The following is a 16,473-nucleotide window of genomic DNA, read 5'->3' on the forward strand; positions in this document are numbered from 1 at the left end:
CGTCGAAAACCCAATGACAATATATGCAACCGCCGATTATACGTCTCGTTCATCTCAAGGCAGAAAATTGGTTTATTGCCGAGATATAATAACAACGATCATCGATACGACATCGATTATCGTTCCTATCGTCGATCACCGAAACGCTTCTCTCTCCCTCCTCAACATTCTGACGTTCGAGAAGATGCCGCGTCATTTCGGGCTGCGATATCGGCGCGACGGGAACGCTCGTCGACGTCAGGATACCTGACGTTTTATCTGGTGCGTATACCCACGGCGCGATAGGGCGTCTTCTTTTTTTTCTCATTCCCGTTGCCGAAAGGTCGTCCCGCTATAAGGGATGGTAATTTTCCCGAGGAAATGATATCCCGAATGAGCGAAGCGCCATTACCGATAAGACGTATAAATACTATGTCTCCCGTTGCTGCTCCCGTAGGTATATACCCGACACAGAAGAATCTGCCGTCGTCGAGGCGTGTATCTCACCGGCGAGACGTAAATGGACAGACCAGCGCAGTCCAGACTTTAATAGACCGCGGATGCGTTTTATTTCTCCCGCCTTGTGCTTTTTCCCCCCTCGGTATCTTCGCGCTTTGCTCTGCCTCGTTCCATTATTTCTCAACTCCAACCGCAGCTTTTTCGTATATAGCTTTTCTCCCGTATGTCTCACTGCCGCTTCCGTTATACCCTACCACTTTTTTCTCCTCCTCCAACACGGCATGTCCCCCGTCGCTTAGATTCAGTAAAAGAAACAATAATGGTCTGGGCGCGAGGAGAAACTGGTTTCGATTCTTCCTGTGTGTGTCGGCGAGAGGCATTCGATGGCATCCGCTCGCTCGCGACGCGTCGCCACGTTAGGTAGGGGAACGGGAAAGGGGGATGGGGTGAATGGACGGAAAGAAGTCCTCGGCCATCATAACTTAATCCGGGCTTACGACCAAATTCTTTAAGGATTGGTCCGGCCCTCCGATGCCTCTGTGTTCTTCGATCGATCTCCCGCGTACGGAGGCGTCGCAAAATCTCTTTAATCCTCAACTTTAAGAGCATGATTGAGAATCATGTTCGATGCTCTTTAAAAGTGAATCAATTTCGCGACGGCTGTAAGTCAGTATTAGTTACGGTTAGGAAGGAGACGTTCGACACGGCCGATTAACATCGGGCTTTTACGCGGCGAGATCAAAAACCCGTTATCGCGGGATTCGTATTGTACATGACAGGTCGACTAAAAGTGCGTTGTTAAAAGATTATTCCCATCGCCCCATCGCGCAAAGATAGTGACGCGCGATATGAATGTGCGCATATGGTAACGCGATATACATATATGATGCAATTGAAAGCGCGCTGCTCAACGTCTCTTTGTCAAATAATGACGTAATAACATAGCCAGGTGAATTCTGTACTTCGTGAAAAATACATCAATAATCATTGAGTCAACTTTAATAAGTCGACGAACGGATAGCTCATTATCAGTAGCAGGGGTACGTATCAATCAAACGTCAGATTTTCTTTATCCTAATATTAGTACGCTCTTTTCAGGTGAATTTAATATCTCGCACTTTAGAGCGCCCTCCACGTTTTTGACCGGTCCCCCGATCAATCACTTTCGATGATTCAGTTAATTGTGACACATCGACCGCGCGATGAATCGTCCGGCGACAACCGGAGGCGGTATAGGGTAGGCGACGACCAAAAAGATCTCCAACGGAGCACCGTCACTTGTTTTGACAGACGCCAGAGATATACGAATGCATTTTGTTTGCTCATCTTTTCTTGGCCGACCCACTTCCCTTCGGTCCTCCATCATCGTGTCCCCTTCTTCTCGTCCTTGTTCGCTTTCAGTTCTTGCCGTCCGCCTCGTCTCCGTCTTCCCTTCCTTTTGGCCTTCTTCAATCCTCTGGCTCACCCTCCGCATGCATACACTTATTTTCTTTCTCGCCACTGCCTGGCATAAATCTTGTTCGCGCTCGACGCCGAAGATTCGGCACTCGCGTTTAGGCTTTCAACGCGCATATGAGTGCACCGAGATCCTGTTGATTGAAGTTGAATCCGAAGAAAGAGGGAGATCGTGTCATCATCGTTTCATCGACGATTTTCGTCACTCGATTTTTAACTGTGCTTATACGCTTGTAGCAGATGTAGCATTTATTCGAGACAAGACTGATGTGAAAATTTTTTTTGTAAGTTGTTTTCTTTACAATTTTTATCGTGTTGCTAGTAAGTTATTGCGATTACAGTTATAGCGGGTGTTAATATTATTTGTCAAGAATCAACATGCATAAGCTATTCTGGTGATATGTAGTGCCCCATGAGTACAATGTCACTATTCGAGTCCTCGTTATGCAGCTGGAGTGGCAAGTAATGCATCCATAATCAACATTTCCTCAACGACTGTGCATGCGCATTCGTTAGCACTACAATAAAGGTGCGACCGATGTAATTGGAATAAAAATCGGAGCAGTTGGCAGTTGCCCCGGATGTGCCCCCTTAATTCCCATGGTCCCATTACACGAATTTCACGGTATCGACTGCCGGAGTTACACGATTGTCAACCTGACGAAATTCGCACGACGATCCCCCCAGGTGTGCTCGTCGTGACTCTCGGCACGATCCACGAGAATAATAAAAGGTTCTCAGGACCACGGAGCATGGAATTGAGCTCCGAGCTCCCGGCGGGCGGTCGGTATTGTCCGAAAAATGTGAATCGGGATCAGAGAAAGCGGAAAGCGGCGCAATATAAATGTTAATGCTACTGGACTTGAAAAGGCAAGGATGCGGATCTTGCGCGGGGCGAGAAGGAAGGTTTTAAAAAGGCACGTCGGAAAGAAACGAAGACGTTACACGACTCGCGCACGGATGCTGGCACGGCCGGTATCCGCCCATCGGGAAAACCGCGAAGTAAATACATGGAAATGTCTGTTATAGAGAGAGAGAGCGACGTTTTATTTTTCTCTCACCGCGATTCCACCCGCGTCCGTCCGCCCTCTCCTTACATCCAGCGTAGAGAGTTTTAAGACCGAACGAAGAGTGAGCGAAGCCGTACTTGAAATACGCTGTCACGCGTAGTGGAATGCGCGCGCGCAAAAAGCAATACAAGAGTACACCCACCGTGTAAGCTACGTTTCTCGTTTTCTCCCTTTCCCTCTCTCCCCCTGAGTGGGCTTGTAACGTGACGCTGTAATAAATTTTGGCGACCGAGGCAGCCGCAACAACGTTTTCGCCGCACTTGCGTGGCCGTCCCGCAGAAAAAGAATTCCCGGCGGCCCGCGTGTGCGCCAGGCATTCTCCTTCACGTCTCTTCCTCACCCGGTCGCTCTTTCACCCGCGACCGCGGTACTTACCGACCTTTTGAAGGTAGCGTTCCACCCCCGCGCGCACCTTTTCATTTGCATGCGCCACGTGATTCATGTTTCTCGTCGGCGGACGCGCGGCAGAGTTTCGCCTCCCGGGGCGGAGGACATGATCCAAAAGTCCAGGGGCGTGTTTCGCGGTGAAAACGCGGCGTGTCGTGCATCCCATTCGACCGTGCGGCTTCTCGCTCCTATCTATTATTTACATTCGCGGTGTTTGCGGGCGTATCGTCGAGATTTCAGGCATTCGAAAAATTCGTCCGTCGAGTATCCTGGGGAACGTCAGGGATTCCGAGCGGGATAGGCATGGAAATTAAGAGGGCAGGACTATGCGAGTGCGGCGCGCTGAAGAGGCGAATCCCCTCCTGATGGCCGGATTGCTATATATTAAACGAATACGCGCGAAGCTTGTGAGGGAATAAGTGTCGTCATGGGAACGAAAATTCTTTCTAAAATATTCTAAATCGTTGCATTTTCTGATATTTATATATACCTGACAATGAGAATAATCTAAGAATAATTTAAAAACAATTTTTTGATAATAATAAGATTTATTTTTCATTGCAAACTATTTTTTCCCATTTATTACGAGATATATTTTTTCCATTGATCTATCATAGAACGCTGGATATATTCGTGAAAAGATTCAAAATTAATACGAGCAATAAAGACATTAAGCATGCAAGCACATAAAGAAATAATATGTGCCAAGAAAATAGAATATTTCATTATTAAAGATAACTCTTCGATTAGCTCATCCTATAATCTTATACAAAACCGCCCACTTTAAAGGCGTCGTTACCATCGTTGCCTTCAACAGGTTCTCCGATTGAAAATCCGAAATCTACCGATCTCGGCGACGTCTCGGCTTGGATCTATGGAGGAGCTAACCGGAATTTCTATGGGCACATAATCCGCCGACAATGGGCGGCATCTAAACGGAGATTTATCTATTGACAACGGAGAACCTATGCTCAGATCAACGCCGTTTTGGGTAAATCGATCGTACAAGGTACCTAAGCCTTAATTCTGATTTATCGACAATCTGCAGGCTTTGACTATGGCGAAAGTCTTCATCATCGGAGTAAGTCGGTCGCGAACGAATCGATTCGTTATTAGCCTATATTACTTTTAGATTATAATCTCTTGTGATGACGTTCAATCTGGAATCTCTCTATCGAATCTCCCGAATTGTGCAATTTCACAAATCATAGTTAAGCAATGATGAATTTGACCTAGAATATTATTGTAACGTTTATAGACATTGTAGTATCATATATAGCTGATTCATCAAAGTAAAGATTTTAATTTTGTCAAGGGAGAAAGGTATCAGCTACTTATAGATATTCGAATATTGTAATCTATCATTTTTTTAAATAATGAATCATTATAATAATTTGTTTTATTAAAATGTATCTTTATATCAGAACTAAACTGTTCTTAATTACTTTTTTAAAATAATAGGACAATGACGAATCGAGATGTAGTTTGCAATCGATTTAGGTACGTCAGTAATTTCTTAAAACAAGCTATATTCTAAGTTTTTTATTTCTCTTCTCTCTTTCTCTCTCTGTTTCTAAAGCTTCTCATTGTGTTATATCAATTCACCATGAGACTATAGTTACTCTTGAAGTTTCTCGGGACGCCTAGATACACAGGTCGTGAACTTGTAAAGCATTCCGCAGAACGGAAGACAGATGTTGGAGTCTGCTGCGGCAGCCACCGAATTTTGGAAACGTGCCCGTGCATGCGGGTACCGATGAACGCGGGACGAATACAATATTCTACAAATTCGGGAATGCCGACCGTCAATGCATGGTCACGTGCCACGTGTCTGGATCTACCTGCATGTGATAATTAATTCAAAAAGCTTCAAAACTTGCCGCAACTGCGAATACGAGAATGATGCCCGTACGTAAAACCGGCCCGAGAAGCATCCGCGTTCGCCCAGCGGGGATGCTATTATGTCGAAAACGGAGACGGAGGTCGTGAAACGTGAAAAAATGTGACGGCTCCTTTCGGTAATTCATTGTTTGTGCCTTCTCGTCGAGAAAATCCATTAATTTTTTAGGATAGATCGATTATCTCTTTATTGAATACTGCTATATAAATATTTCATATTTATTTTGCTTTAAATATTTAATGCACACATATGAACTGCGCGCACGTAACAAAAACAAAACACAATATTATTATTAAAGATTTGGAACTTCTACTGTTTGTTAAGAAATAATTAATAGAGAATTAATATAATAGAGAAATGTAATGAAAAAAATTTAAACAAAAAGCAAAGCGACTTTGAGAAAGTGCAAATTGTGCAAACATTCTATTGATTCTATATATTTTATAAATTAATTATTTATCACTGATAATCTTTTTTAATACTTTTTAGTTTTATGTCATAATAATAAATTATCAAGCTCATATGACTATTGTATTTTAAAAGCTACAATTTCACAAATAAAATACGATGCTGGAATTATATGAAAAAAGAGATGTAACAAGCATTTGAATTATTCCGAGCGACAAGAGTTTGATTGTACTGCAGGCGTAGAGTACAGATGGAATATATTGTCAGGAGTAGTACTATGTACTTCCGCGCGCAACGCAATAAAATGCAATAAAAATGTAATTTCCGTGGCCTCTCTACTTGATCCGAAAATAGATAGCCGCAATTTTTCACCGCGAGGGCGGTCAACGGGACAATATCTGATGGAAAGTCGAAGGTGTGTAAGATCCGACAACGTGAAAAAATGCAGCCAACCCTTTCCCAAATAATTCTTTGTTTGACCTGCGCACTTTCACGTCCGGGAAAGCCATTAATTCCGCTGTCAGAATGGATCGAGCAGAACCAGGTAGAAAATCGTTACGCCCAGACATATCGACACCCTTCCTGAATTCCGATAGAAGCTGCACAACGTCTAATGGAAGTTTCGCGGATTTCGATGGAAAGTGCACCCCCTATATACGTTCAATGCAGACAATAATGAAAAAGAGCGTACTCGGAATGTGAGAAGAAGTCACGTATGAATACGCCATATCGATCTTCTCATACATTATGCAATACGGGAATAATGTTCAGACATGACTTTACATGAACTTTAATTCCTCCTTACGCATCACGAATTTCATAAAAATTATTGCAAAAAATAAGAAGATGGAATATTTGTCAATTTATATCTCTGAATTATTAAACTAATTTTTAGAAATTTTTGCTAGAAGTTAAAGTGCAGCGATAGTAATTTATAAAATCACGATTTTTTAAAATTCGAACTTATTATATATTCACTTTGAGAATCGACATATACTTTTCGCAGATACTGTACCCGCAACAAGGCGCCGTCGGTATACTAATTACAATATATCTCGATCGATCCACACTGTAATCGGCCGTAATTGTTGTTGGAGTGATGATTAATTGTTGTGAGTCGATGCGTACACCGGCAAGCGCGCGTTACGCACGACAGGTTGGTGTGTCATTATAAATAATCATACAAATCATTTCGCTGGCACCTCGTTTATCATTAAGTTAATTATCGATGGTTGAATTAATTATAATGTTGACGGATTCTGACAGCTAGACAGGGGTTCACTACTAACGGATCTTCGTCGACTTGGTGTATTTTGGGCAGCTGTCTGTCGCCAGTTAATTATCGAAACGACAGGAGACCAATCGGACGGATTCAGGGCGTGAAACGTAAGACTAAAAGTATTTTTTTTTTCTCAAAATTTTCAAGGTCTTGAAATGTCTCGATAGTTTGAAAGTTTTGAGAAGTTGCCAGAGTTTTGAAAATCCTTCAGAGTTTCCAGGTCTTTGAAAGTCTCGACAAACTTGAAAGGCAGTTAACGTCGTGAAAGGAATGAACGTGCAATATTCTATGAAATATCACTATTCGCAGTGCATAGAATTATATAATAATATAATTATATAATATTCGCAATAATTCGCTAATTAATTGTAACATTTTAACTTTTTTAAAATTAGAACAAAATTAATTAATGATACATTAACTTTGTAGAAAAATTTGTCATACAGATGATGATTTGCATGTAAGACATGTAACATTTAAAGTATTTTTGCACGTATAAAGAGAAATATAATATATATTTTTTCTGACCATAGTTTTGATATCATTTCCGTCACGCCAAAGTGGGATTGTTCGAAATAAGTCAACCACATCAACGAGCGCGCTTTCGGTGGAATTAAGAAAAATTTCACGCCTTGAACGCAAGATCTTCCGTCTGCATTTACATAAATATTCAGCCGGAATCTCGGTATATAGCGTACTTTTAACACCGCGCCGTGCGAAGTTGGTCCGTTCGTCCCGGCGAACTTGGTGGAACATTATTGCATTTTATATTTCGCGGGTCTAAGGATGCATGCCCGAGTCGGCCCAACTCCACTTTTTCGCGTATGAGTCTAAATTAAGGTACGTGAGAGATTCGCCCGAAGGTGCCGTAAAATATTCGCGGCAATCCCCGCGCCGCGCTACTCACCCCCGTACTGCGGCAGCAAAACGCCGCAGCCCCTACTATCCTCGCTACACGCTGTTACTATGTACCACGACACATCTACCGGTATTATGCGCGATGTCGGTGAGGTAACCCAAATAACTGCGTGATGGAAACCACCGAGTGCGTTTTCCGTAGACGGTACCCAGTCGCTCCGTTTCAAAATTGCTGGGCGTTTATAAACGATTTTGTAGGCGATCTCTATCTCACTCACTGTCTCCGTCCCTCGTGTGGCGGGAAGGTCCCAAAGCGCAACGCGCGAACATCAAAATGAAAATATTTGTGTAACCCTCGGCGCGACGTGATCTCATCGTCGTAACTCCCCTAGCAGAGCGATATTGTAAAATACAGGGTTACGTATCAGACGATTCTACGGTATATAGACTTCCGTGACCGTCTCGAGAATGTTATTTCGCATCCGTTGAAAGTCCCGAAATTGAACTGGTGTAAATTTTTCGTTAAATTTCGATCATGTTACGAAAATTGTTATATTAGTGCTAGATAATATTTTTAGTTGCATAGATTAAATTATTTAATTTAAGTATAATTATATCAGCTTTAATTTATAATTTGCATAAAATATGTATATACATTAATATAATATTAGCTTCATATAAAAAAATCACTTTTACGAATTTAAAAATTAATACAATTTTAATATTAAAGAACCGTAAAAAAAATTGCAGATAACAAACAAACCTTCTTGCCATTAATTTAACCTATTTCACCTATTTAACGAAATAGAATATTATTATTGAATCGCAGTACTGTTGAACCGTCCTGTATATCACTTTCTCACATTTCCCATTCCGTGAAGCGAGTACGGTAGTTTCACGCCGCTCGAGCAACTATGCGGATCGCTGCATTGCACTCGAGGAATCTGAAGGGAACTGACTACATATCTTACCCGATTTCACACGTCGCGAAACATGGGATTGCGCGTAAAAAAATCTAATTAAAACCATTGATCGTCACGAGGGTCACCAACTTTCAACATCTGCCAGCAATTACGCGACCGGACTGAAAAAAGGCATGCTTGAAATATGCTAATTAAGTCCGAGTGCGTATCACCTTTATTTCGCGAATCTCCTTTGTTTTTCTTTACGTTCAAAATGTTACAGAATAAAACAGTGTAAAACTATGAATTTTATCTTTTTAATTGAGAAGTGTCATGAAAATAGAAATGTTTTTAGTTGAGTTTCGTAAAAATGACTTTACTAAAATAATTGTTATGTTATTTGAATTTTTGGTTGTAATGTAACATATTGTACGAGCTTTCCAACGTTATCCTCTTCTAAAATATTATAAACAGTTGATTTTCCAAACATTTCGTTGCTAAATTAAAATACGGCTAAAATGTTCGAAATTGTAAAACATTTTGTTTCTCGGCGTTCTTATATTAATAGCCGCTTCATGTTTTTTTTAATAGCCTTTTAATTTTTTTAAAAATCTATATCTTTAACAACGCGTAATATACAAATATTACGATATATGTAATACGATATTACAATATCACGCATTGCTGCAGGTTTTTAAATCGATTTGTAAAAAATGGAAACGCGAGGTATTCGTTTGAACGACTAATCAGCAGCTCCACTATAGAATCGTAACAGTTAATTGAGAGATATTCGACAAAAAAATTTTTTTCGCGTAAACAATGAAGCATCACCAACAGGGAAATATGTATTCGGCGTATGAACGAAGATGAAATCGGACTCCCCGAAACGTTTGAAAAATGTAAATATCGAAAGCGGAGATGTATCAACAACTGCTACGTGTCGACTTTAATATTTATCGCATCGTGATGCAGTAGCTGCAAGTCGCGGTACAAAATTTAACCAAATGTGAGACGTCCGTTTTACGGACGTTAGTTCGTTGAATGTTAGTTGGTGGAATATCGTATCGGAGCCTTGCCCAAACACTCAGCCCGCGTCGGTAGATGTTTAGCTTACCGTATACACTGTTTACGTAGCTTAATCGAAAAATCATAAGTGCGGGCGATACCAGTAGACGTACGGCTATTATACAACGGTGCTCGCCATTCGTGGAAGCGGAACGCTGCCGCAAGCGAAGCTTGCCAGAAGCGGACGCTGCGCAACATCGACCTCCAGCCCCTATTTATTTGTGAATTTTTTAATAGCACAAGAAAGCATACGTTACGTTTGCTACGTTATTGTCTATACGTTATTTCGTCGAAAAATTTGAATATAAAACTAGTGACGTGAAAAGTTTTATATTTTATCCTTAACGGTATAATAACCAATATAGAATGAAATCGTTAAGTGAAAAATTTGCAAAAAGCAAATTTTGTATTATTTAGTTTTTCACCAATGTTTCCTTTAAACCAAAATTTTCTTGCAATTTTTTCTTTTAAATTAAACGAAATCGAAGATATTCACACATTATTACATATATAACGAAATTAAAAAATTATATTACGGAAGGAATGAAATATGTCTTTTTTTAGACTTTTTAAAGTCTATTAGAATGCTCTTTGTCTTCGGTATAATATACACCCTATTACTGATTTCAATTAATGATTAATGAAATGCATGATGTTATCAGCAAACATTATCTATAATAACGTATTTCGTGACACGTTATTGTAGAAAGTTCTGCTAACGTGGTGTAGGATAATTGCGAGTTTGACACGGTATCAAGATAATTTAATTCAACATGTTATATTGAATATATATATACGCATTGATGTATGCGCTGCCAGAGTCTTCTGCAACCGTGTTAGATCATATACATCATATACATCCTAGTTTAGAATCGTCCCTGGAGATTCATTCGAACTACTGATAGCGCACTATGGCTGGTAGTGACACCAATCAATGTATAACACGAGAACGTTTAGCCATCCTCAGGCTACGGATTTAGATAGGGTTAACTATGAAGAGGGAAATCTAGTTGCTTGGGTCCCTAATTATCCCAAGATCGACTCGCTGCGGGTGAACAGGAACAGGTATAAACAGTGATTCTCAATTAGAGAGTGATCAAAGTGAGCCATCTATATAGCCCGGGACGAAATATTTCTCCTATAGTTAACGATTTTATGCGGACGTTTATCGTAGCTTGATGACAAACTAGCTCGCCACATTCCGGTCCATTGGACCGCTCAACTTTTTCAATTTTCTAATTTTCACATAATAACATAATTTTCTAGTTTCCTTATAATAAGTTTAGTTTAAACTCAAATAATTTTCTTGATTTAATATTATTATAAACATCTTATTCAGACTCTGTATATTTCCAATTTCTACATTACAAGGTTAACAATATTAATTAGAATGAAAATGACAATGCGACAAAGTCGAGCGGTCTCACGGACCGGAATGTGGCGAATTAAGGACTCGAAAATAAGTGTGGCCAGCTAGGGTTAATATAAAAAATCAATTAAACGTGTATTTTAAAATTTTGACAACCGTGCAACATAAAAGTATTCTTAACCAAAATGATTTATTGTGTAACTGTATAAAATTGTAATAAAATGATATAATAATCTGGTTTTAATAAAAATTTCGTTAAATGTTAGTAGTTTTAATTTAAAAAATTTAAATACAAACGGCGTTATTTCAATCGAGTTACTTCTATTCACCACCCGTCCCTCCAATCTTTTCGCTCGACTATTCGTAACTTTACTTTATACATTATCAATCACGTCACTTTCATGCAAGCGTATTGACTGTAGTCATTAATCTCATTTCAAGCGCTCGCTGGTATCGATCGCAAGTAGCGATATCATACGTTCTCGATAGTTTAAACGTGAAAATACAAGCTAGAGTAATTCTACACAGTTTTCTTGAACGCAATTTCTGTATTCTTATTTATTAATTGAAATAACGCCCACCGATGTTCAAATATTCGTGCCCCGATATTTTGGATGTTACAGGGTTATAAAAGTTATTCGCGAGAAATATAAAACGCGGCGTATCTGCGCGACGCATCTGCGCCAAATATATATTTCGCGCAAATTATATCGGTATCGATCCGGCGGTTTCAGCAGATTTCGAAGCACGCACGTGTGCCTACGCGACAAAGTACCACTGTATATCCACGAGTACCGTCCAGCGCGAGTAAAAACGCGCTAATATTTAACATCAATATCGTACGCGCAATTTAACGCGCGGCGCGATGCGTAGTACGACGACGCTCGATTTGAAGTTGTAAATTCAATTTGCAGGCGAGACACGCGCGCGCATATTCTTTGAGATACGAGCGGTTCGTGCTTACAAGACATAATGAATTTCGTGGCCCGCGCCAACATTAGGCGCCCATAATCCCGCGCGTAAAAAGACGTCGTCGGCCCCGGCAGCACTTCGTGTTTCGAGTCGATGGTATTTTCATAATAGGGACCTTCCTATACGACACCGCATCCCACAACAAGTTACCGTCGATGTATTTCGAGGATTTAATTATTCCCGGTATCTCCGTCGTCCGCTCGCGGCATATTAATCATATGCTAATCAAAGGTCATTAATGTGTCCACGTTGAACATCGGCATAGATTTTACAAAAATGTGATTTAGGAATGGTCCAGTCGAAAGAAAGTGCTAAAGGGGACGAAGTCAGACGCGATTTTTACAACTTGAATGCGATAGACTTGAAATGCATTAATATTACGTAGACAGGCTGCAAACACACGCAGATTATACACAAAAATTCGTATTATGTTTATTAAACATTTACTCGTTTTATTACGTTACCATTTAATATTGATTGCGATATTGTAATATTTCAACGAAAGTATACAATATCGCGAAAAAAGTAAATAGGGTTTCTCTCAAATTGTGCAATATTGCACAATCGGTAAATAAAGATTTTCTAAAGAGTTAATATATCATTTCAATAAATGTCGGCGCTTTTATTTGAATTGTGTAGATTGCGTAAAGCAGAAACAAAGCGCGTCCATTCGGTGACTCTTGACAATATCGTTTACCCGAAAAATCGAGATATTTCTCGTTGAATCAATATACCGACACATTATTACGCGCAATATGCGGATACGCGCGATACTGTAATATTCAGAGACAGTATTATTGGTAAAAAGCGAGCGCCGCAATATCTCCAAGAATTCTCCGAGAAAACGTAAGACATTCTTTATGCCTCCTTCTATTGCCGACTGTAATGTATATTATTGCGCTGTCTCCGTTTTTATTGCGTTACCTTCTGCCCCGCTGGCAGCAAGAGCGCGCAGTTGTTAAACGGTCGTTACTTCAGCATCTCGATTCGATAAAAATATGCAAATATCGTGACATTCGAGACGGCTGCGCCGTTAAATTTTTCGCGGCGCTCGCCTTTCGTTGAATCTGGCTCACTTAAATATGTATACAGATACGCAAGTGAGAAGCTTATCGTGCCAGCAGCCAGCGTTCATTATGCGATGGTAGCTTTACGAAAAAGGACGACGTGGATTGTTTCTCGAAAGGAATGGGTCGTGAATAACGAAGTGAACGCTAAAGCAAATTTACAAGGGTAAGCCGGCGATTTTCATCGTTGCGTCGATTGTTTGATCGGCGATACTTGGACGTAGTCGCTCTCGAACAAACACGAATCTAGAATTCTCGTTGATTTATTGGTAAATCGAAAATATTTGTTGCAGCTGCAACGGTCCGTCATATATCGAGCGCGGAAAACGTGAATGCTGACAAGCGTCAATTACACGTAGCTGGCGACACGTGCACCCTGTCATGTACGAATATGTTTTACGATCCGAAGAAATATTTCGCAATTTACGCGGCTGATTCCCACCCCTCTTCGTGCGTCGAACTAATTCTTGAAAAGTTAAACAAGAAGCTACTTCTCTCACTTGAAATTTTTCAACGAAGCGCTAATTCGGCTGGCGGTTGAAATCGTTAACGAGTTCTCCAGAAACTAAATAACTGTAGTTACGCAAGTCAGACTTTCGGTTAACTTTGCTACGCGATTACAGCACCGGCGCTCCAACTGTATAATATCGTAATTGCAACTAAGATACAGTTTAGATACTGCTTGCCTTCACGAAATAGTGTTTTAAAATGTCGCTTTTTCTTATTTACACGACGCGTGTTTAAATGCAATTATCGTAATATAATCTTCTCTCTTTCAGCAATATGTATTACGCAATTTTTTAAATTGCGTATTCGAAAGCGAAATTGAAAGCGTAATCGAAAGCATTTAACTACTTACAGTTTTTCCGCGATGAGCAGGCTCGCCAGGTCGCCAGGGATCTGCGTGAGTTCGCGATGAGAGCAGTCGACCTCCTGTCCGCCACACGTGCACGCCCAAGGACATCTAACGCTGTTCAAATCGTCCATCGTACCCGTCATACTACCGAGGCCGAAGCTACCGATACCGGTGCCATGCGAGGCACCACCACCAAGCACGGATAATATCAACAAAAGTCCCCAGGCGCAGAGCACGGAACCGCAACTGACGCCAAGCAGGCGCAGCGACCAGGCGGGCGTCATGGCACGCGCCATCGCCAGGACCTTGCGATTGATGTCCTTCACGGCGCGATTCGGCCCGTCGAGGAGTCTGGCGATGCTGCCGACGCGGCTCTTGGGCAGAATATTGTCTGGATTGTGCAGATCGAAGCAGTGCAGTTCACCGCCGGCAAACTGGCTCACGCCGATGCCCGTGTAAACGTAACTCGGTCCGGCCGGCTCCAGATAGGAGGATACCTCCTGGCCCTCCGCGGGAGGACAACCGAGAATGCGTACCGGTCGAAGTATCGGGTCTTGCTCCAACCGTACGATGACGTTCTCCGGATCGTGGAACCTCAGATGCCGATGTTCCGGTCTCTCCGTCGACTTGCCTCTCGAGCAGTCCCGCCGGCGATCATGAACGCGACAGGGTCGACTTCGGTTCACGCTTCTTCGACAGGGCGGCTCCGTATGGGCTCGCGCTACGTGACTGCAAGACACTCTGTGCCGATGCACCGCGCAGGTTCTCCTCGCTGGTTGCTCGTCGTCGTCGTCGTCGTCGTCGTTGTCGTTCTCGTTCTCCAACGTCTTCCTCGAACGCTTTGAGCGCGCGTCGGAATTGTCGTCGGTCGATTGTAGCTCCAAGGCTGCGCCGTTGAATCCCTCCGGATGATGTTTGTAATGTATCGAGATCGGGACGTGATCGTCGATTGTCGACACTATGGGGCTTTGTAGCCGCTTGATCTTGCTTCCGGTCCTTTCATCGAGTTCTATTCCCTCACCGGTGGATCCCAGCCCGGTGTCCACTGCGGCTACCAGATCTGGACCAAAGGCAGTACTAGGCTCCTGCGTCTCGATTGATCGGACGTACTCGCCCTCTTGCCGGTTGGGTCTCGATGGTTGCTCGTAGGCTAAACCATCCAGCGGGCCCTTTTGGGGGCCGTTTCCGTGGCCCCCTTCTTCGCCGCTCGCTGGTCTCTCCAACGAGTTGTTATCCACCACTAACGACACCACCCGTTCCTGCGCATCCTTGGGTACAGCTCCCACTGACTTTATCTTGATGCTGGTCTTCGGCCGAGGCTCTACCGTACCCAAACGGGTACGTGACTCGTGCCGCGATACGATTTTCTACCGGTACTTCGCGGTGTGTCGACAACCATTTACTATTTCGAATAATGGCTGGTGATATTACGCGTCAGATCGATTTCAGTTCAATGTGCTTTCACCAACAACTGGTTGGGCGACAAATGCACGATGGAGTTATGCGTTAGACGAGACAAGTGCGCAAACGGACCGTCAGCTCGCGGATAAAGGGTAATCGGTGCGGTTGGAATGATTGTTTTTACACGGACATTATTAGCATCAAAGATTTGCTCGAGTATGACGAAGTGGTCAAGAGGTTGGTACGGGGAAGAGGCATCACCTGTAACAAAAAATATGTCGTAATTAAAGATCTATACAAAAATATATATCTTATCTTTTATAAATTAAAGGATAATTATATGTAATTTTAAATTGTTCACTTAAACTATTTTCTTTTATATATGAAAATGTTTGTATATGGATAATATCAATAGTTAATGCGGTATTAGTAGAAAATTTTTATCATGATATTGATCTGACTTTTAATTTCTACCTAAGCTATGAGTTATATAAGTGACCAGCTACGATATCATTAGGTTTACGCAGGTGGGCGGGTTCGCTAGACGTGATACAAGCATAATATGCAAATGAAGTGAATGTCTCGCAGTTCAGTCGTAATAAATAAACGAGGGGAAATAGCGGAAACTATTCCTGATATAGACACGAAATGGAGAAAAAGTGTCTTTTGTGGGCGCACATGGTGCACCTCGCGCAGACCGAAGAAAGCGGAGATTCGAGTGGCGCTCACAGTTATAAAGCGAAGAAACTCGCCCCGTGCAATATCGGAAGTACGAGAAAAATATGCTACCGAAGCACAATCAAGGGGCTCAGATGCATTCCATGCACGGCCGCTAGAATTTCGAGGCATATTGGAATTTTTCTCTGACATTTTCCGAGGTTCTTGTGCTTTCCTTCTCAACCTCTCTCCGTCCCCCCCTTCTCTCTACGCCCGACCGCACGCGGTTCCTATGCGAGGAAACGTGCCTCGAACACGCTTACGCGATGTCCCATGTACATGTTTCTACCGCGTAACTGCCTTCCTAGTGCGTTCCTGCGATTTATCTC

At 42.0% G+C, this 16,473-nt stretch overlaps 1 protein-coding gene across 2 annotated transcripts in view; it reads right to left on the reverse strand.

The window, feature by feature from the left end:
* LOC112456875 (protein slit) overlaps positions 1–15,391 on the reverse strand; it is a 311,515-nt gene extending 296,124 nt beyond the window's left edge. For both annotated transcript variants that reach the window (XM_025019658.1, XM_025019657.1), the window contains exon 1: positions 14,030–15,391. In XM_025019658.1, coding sequence (XP_024875426.1) covers positions 14,030–14,322 — 293 coding nt within the window. In that variant the 5' untranslated portion in view covers positions 14,323–15,391. The remainder of the gene's footprint in view (positions 1–14,029) is intronic.
* Between the last annotated feature and the right edge of the window lie 1,082 nt (positions 15,392–16,473).

This window comes from Temnothorax curvispinosus, unplaced genomic scaffold (assembly GCF_003070985.1).
Source record: "Temnothorax curvispinosus isolate PA1 unplaced genomic scaffold, ASM307098v1 QBEX01007285.1, whole genome shotgun sequence".
Lineage (NCBI taxonomy): Eukaryota > Metazoa > Arthropoda > Insecta > Hymenoptera > Formicidae > Temnothorax > Temnothorax curvispinosus.